This window comes from Rhincodon typus, unplaced genomic scaffold, assembly GCF_021869965.1.
Source record: "Rhincodon typus isolate 14 unplaced genomic scaffold, sRhiTyp1.1 hic_rhity00007634, whole genome shotgun sequence".
NCBI classification, from domain to species: domain Eukaryota; kingdom Metazoa; phylum Chordata; class Chondrichthyes; order Orectolobiformes; family Rhincodontidae; genus Rhincodon; species Rhincodon typus.
The window spans coordinates 6,350-9,176 of record NW_025973272.1 but is presented as its reverse complement, the minus strand read 5'-3'; the positions used below and the strand labels follow the sequence as shown (position 1 = coordinate 9,176).

The 2,827-nt window shown below is 44.5% G+C and overlaps 1 protein-coding gene across 1 annotated transcript in view; it reads left to right on the top strand.

The window, feature by feature from the left end:
• Positions 1–2,596: 2,596 nt before the first annotated feature.
• The window catches only part of ndufaf3 (NADH:ubiquinone oxidoreductase complex assembly factor), a 2,812-nt gene continuing 2,581 nt past the window's right edge, over positions 2,597–2,827 (top strand). Inside the window, exon 1 of the mRNA XM_020536694.2 lies at positions 2,597–2,730. Within this exon, the coding sequence (XP_020392283.1) occupies positions 2,672–2,730 (59 nt within the window). The 5' untranslated portion in view covers positions 2,597–2,671. The remainder of the gene's footprint in view (positions 2,731–2,827) is intronic.

Genomic DNA, 2,827 nt, shown 5'->3' with positions numbered 1-2,827 from the left:
GATGACCTCACACTTATCAACATTGTACTCCATCTGCCAGACCTTTGTCCACTCACTTAGACTATCTGTATCCCTCTGCAGACTTTCAGTGTCTTCTGCACACTTTGCTCTCCCACTCACCTTCGTGTCATCTGCAAATTTTGACACACCACACTTAGTCCCCAACTCCAAATCATCTATGTAAATTGTAAACAATTTGTGGTCCCAACCCTGATCCCTGAGGCACACCACTAGCCACTGACCGCCAACCAGAAAAACACCCATTTACCCCTACTCTTTGCTTTCTACTGGTCAACCAATCCTCTATCCATGCCAATACATTTCCTGTAATACCGTGCAACTTTATCTTTTGTAGCAGCCTTTGGTGTGGCACCTTGTCAAATGCCTTCTGGAAATCCAGATACGCCACATCCACAGGTTCCCCATTGTCCACCATGCAAGTAGTGTCCTCAAAGAATTTCACCAAATTAGTTAAACATGACCTACCCTTCATGAACCCATGCTGGGTGTTCCCAATGGGACAATTTACATCCAGATGTCTTGCGATTTCTTCCTTAATGATAGATTCAAGCATTTGCCCCACTACCGAAGTTAAGCTAACTGGCCTATAGTTACCTGCTTTTTGTCTACTTCCTTTTTTAAACAGTGGCGTCACATTGGCTGTTTTCCAATCTGCGGGAACCACCCCAGAGTCCAGTGAATTTTGGTAAATAATTACTAGTGCATTTGCTATTTCCCCCATCATCTCTTTTAGTACCCTGGGATGCATTTCATCAGGGCCAGGAGACTTGTCTACCTTTAGCCCTATTAGCTTGCCCAGCACTGCCTCTTTAGTGATAATGGTAGTTTCTCGGTCCTCACCTGCTATAACCTTCTTGCCATCAGTTTTCGGCATGTTATTTGTGTCGTCCACAGTGAAGACCGACACGAAATAATTGTTTAATGTCTCGGCTATTTCCTCATTCCCAGTTATTAAATTGGCCTTCTCATCCTCTAAAGAACCAATATTTACCTTCGCCACTCTTGTACGATTTACATATTTATAGAAACTATTGCTGCCTTTATATTCTGAGCTAGTTTATTCTCATAATCTATCTTACTTTTCTTTATAACTTTTTTTGTGACTTCCTGTTGGCCTTTAAAGATTTCCCAGTCTACTAGTTTTCCACTAATCTTTGTTTTTTTGTATGTGTGTTTTTTCAATCTGATACTTTCCTTTATTTCCTCAGACATCCAGGACTGGCTCTCTCTTTTCCTACAGTTCTTCTTTATCACTGCAACACTGGAACAAATACAACATCTGGAAGCATAATGATCCACAGAGCGGGAATCTAGAATTTCAAAAAGGCAGTTAGTTTGGTAAAAGGGAAAAGTGGCAGATTAATGAAGAGAATTGTTAAGTGATTCCTTTTGGTGGGAAGAGCATGGAGAGACACTGCAGGAAGACCAGGTCCTGGAGAAATGTGCATAAATCATCGAAGATTGTAGGGCATAGGATCTTATTAGAAGTAGGAGTAGGCTTTGGCTCTTCAAGTCTGCTCTACAATTTGACAAGATGAAGATCTGTTTGTCTTTAGAGTTCCACATTCCCATCTATCCTCAATAACCGTTGGCTCCCTGCCTAACAGGAATCTTATCTACCTCTGCCTTAAACATGTTCTGTGACATGACCACACCACCACCACCACCACCACCACCACCAGAGGCAGGGTTCCAAACTCACACAACTCTGAGACATCTAGTTCTGGACTTGCCCACAAAAGGAAACATTGTTCTTGTCCTTGTCCAACTTCAAATTGACCTGATTGACCATGTTAATACATGCCTGTGGGGTAAGTGGGACTTGAATCTGAACCTTCTGGCTTAAAGGACACTACCGTTGCACCACAAGAATCCTTAAATCAAACAGTACGTACCAAATATTTTGAATGAGTCTGTTCAGATATGTTGAAACGTTCCAGCACAGGTTGGACTTGAACCCAGATCTTCTGCCCCAGAGGCAGAGAAGTTATTGCTGAAAAAATCCCCATTTCAGGATCTTATAAACTTAATCAAATTGCCCTTTGTTCTTCTAAATTCCAGTGCAAACAAGCCCTCCTATCCTCATACGACAATCCACTCAATCCAGGCATCAATCTAGTGGCCCTCTTGAGCTGTGCCCTTGTGGGATTCCATTCATCACATCTTGATAATCAGGCAAAGAATCATTTGTATATTCTCTCTGGTTTGTGACAACCGAATATATTACCTACTACACCATTAGCTCCTACTTTATGGAACAACAACCTTTAAGGGGGAACCTTGCGAAATGCTTTCTCGAAATCCAGCAGCAGTACATGACAGGACTTCACTTTAACCCCAGTACATTAGGCTGCATGTCCTGGATAGTGTCTAGATTCTTGTTGGAGCTGCACTCATCCAGACGAAGTATCGTCCAAGTCTTGCTGCATTAGAACACGGACTGGTTCAATATCTGGAGTTGTGAATGGTGCTAAACATCATGCAATCAGACTGGGGCTGCTGGGCTGGAGACTGGAGGCAGACGGTAGCTGCAGTAGCGGGGAACGGCCGCAGGTGGGAGCAGAGGGGGCGCCATTGAGGGGACGCTCTTGCCACACGGCTCCTTGTCGCTGACCCTTGAACCCTGACCCCCGACCCAGGGCGGAGCGCAATGGTGGCCGCGGTCTGGCGAGGAATCGGCGCCGGGATCCGGGGGATGGCCCGGGGAAGGTACGGAGATGCGTTTCTGTGACGTCGGTCAGATCCTCGTGCTTTAAGTGAAATTAATTTCGATTCAGTGTCGGAGGAAACTTAGCAATTAACTGCA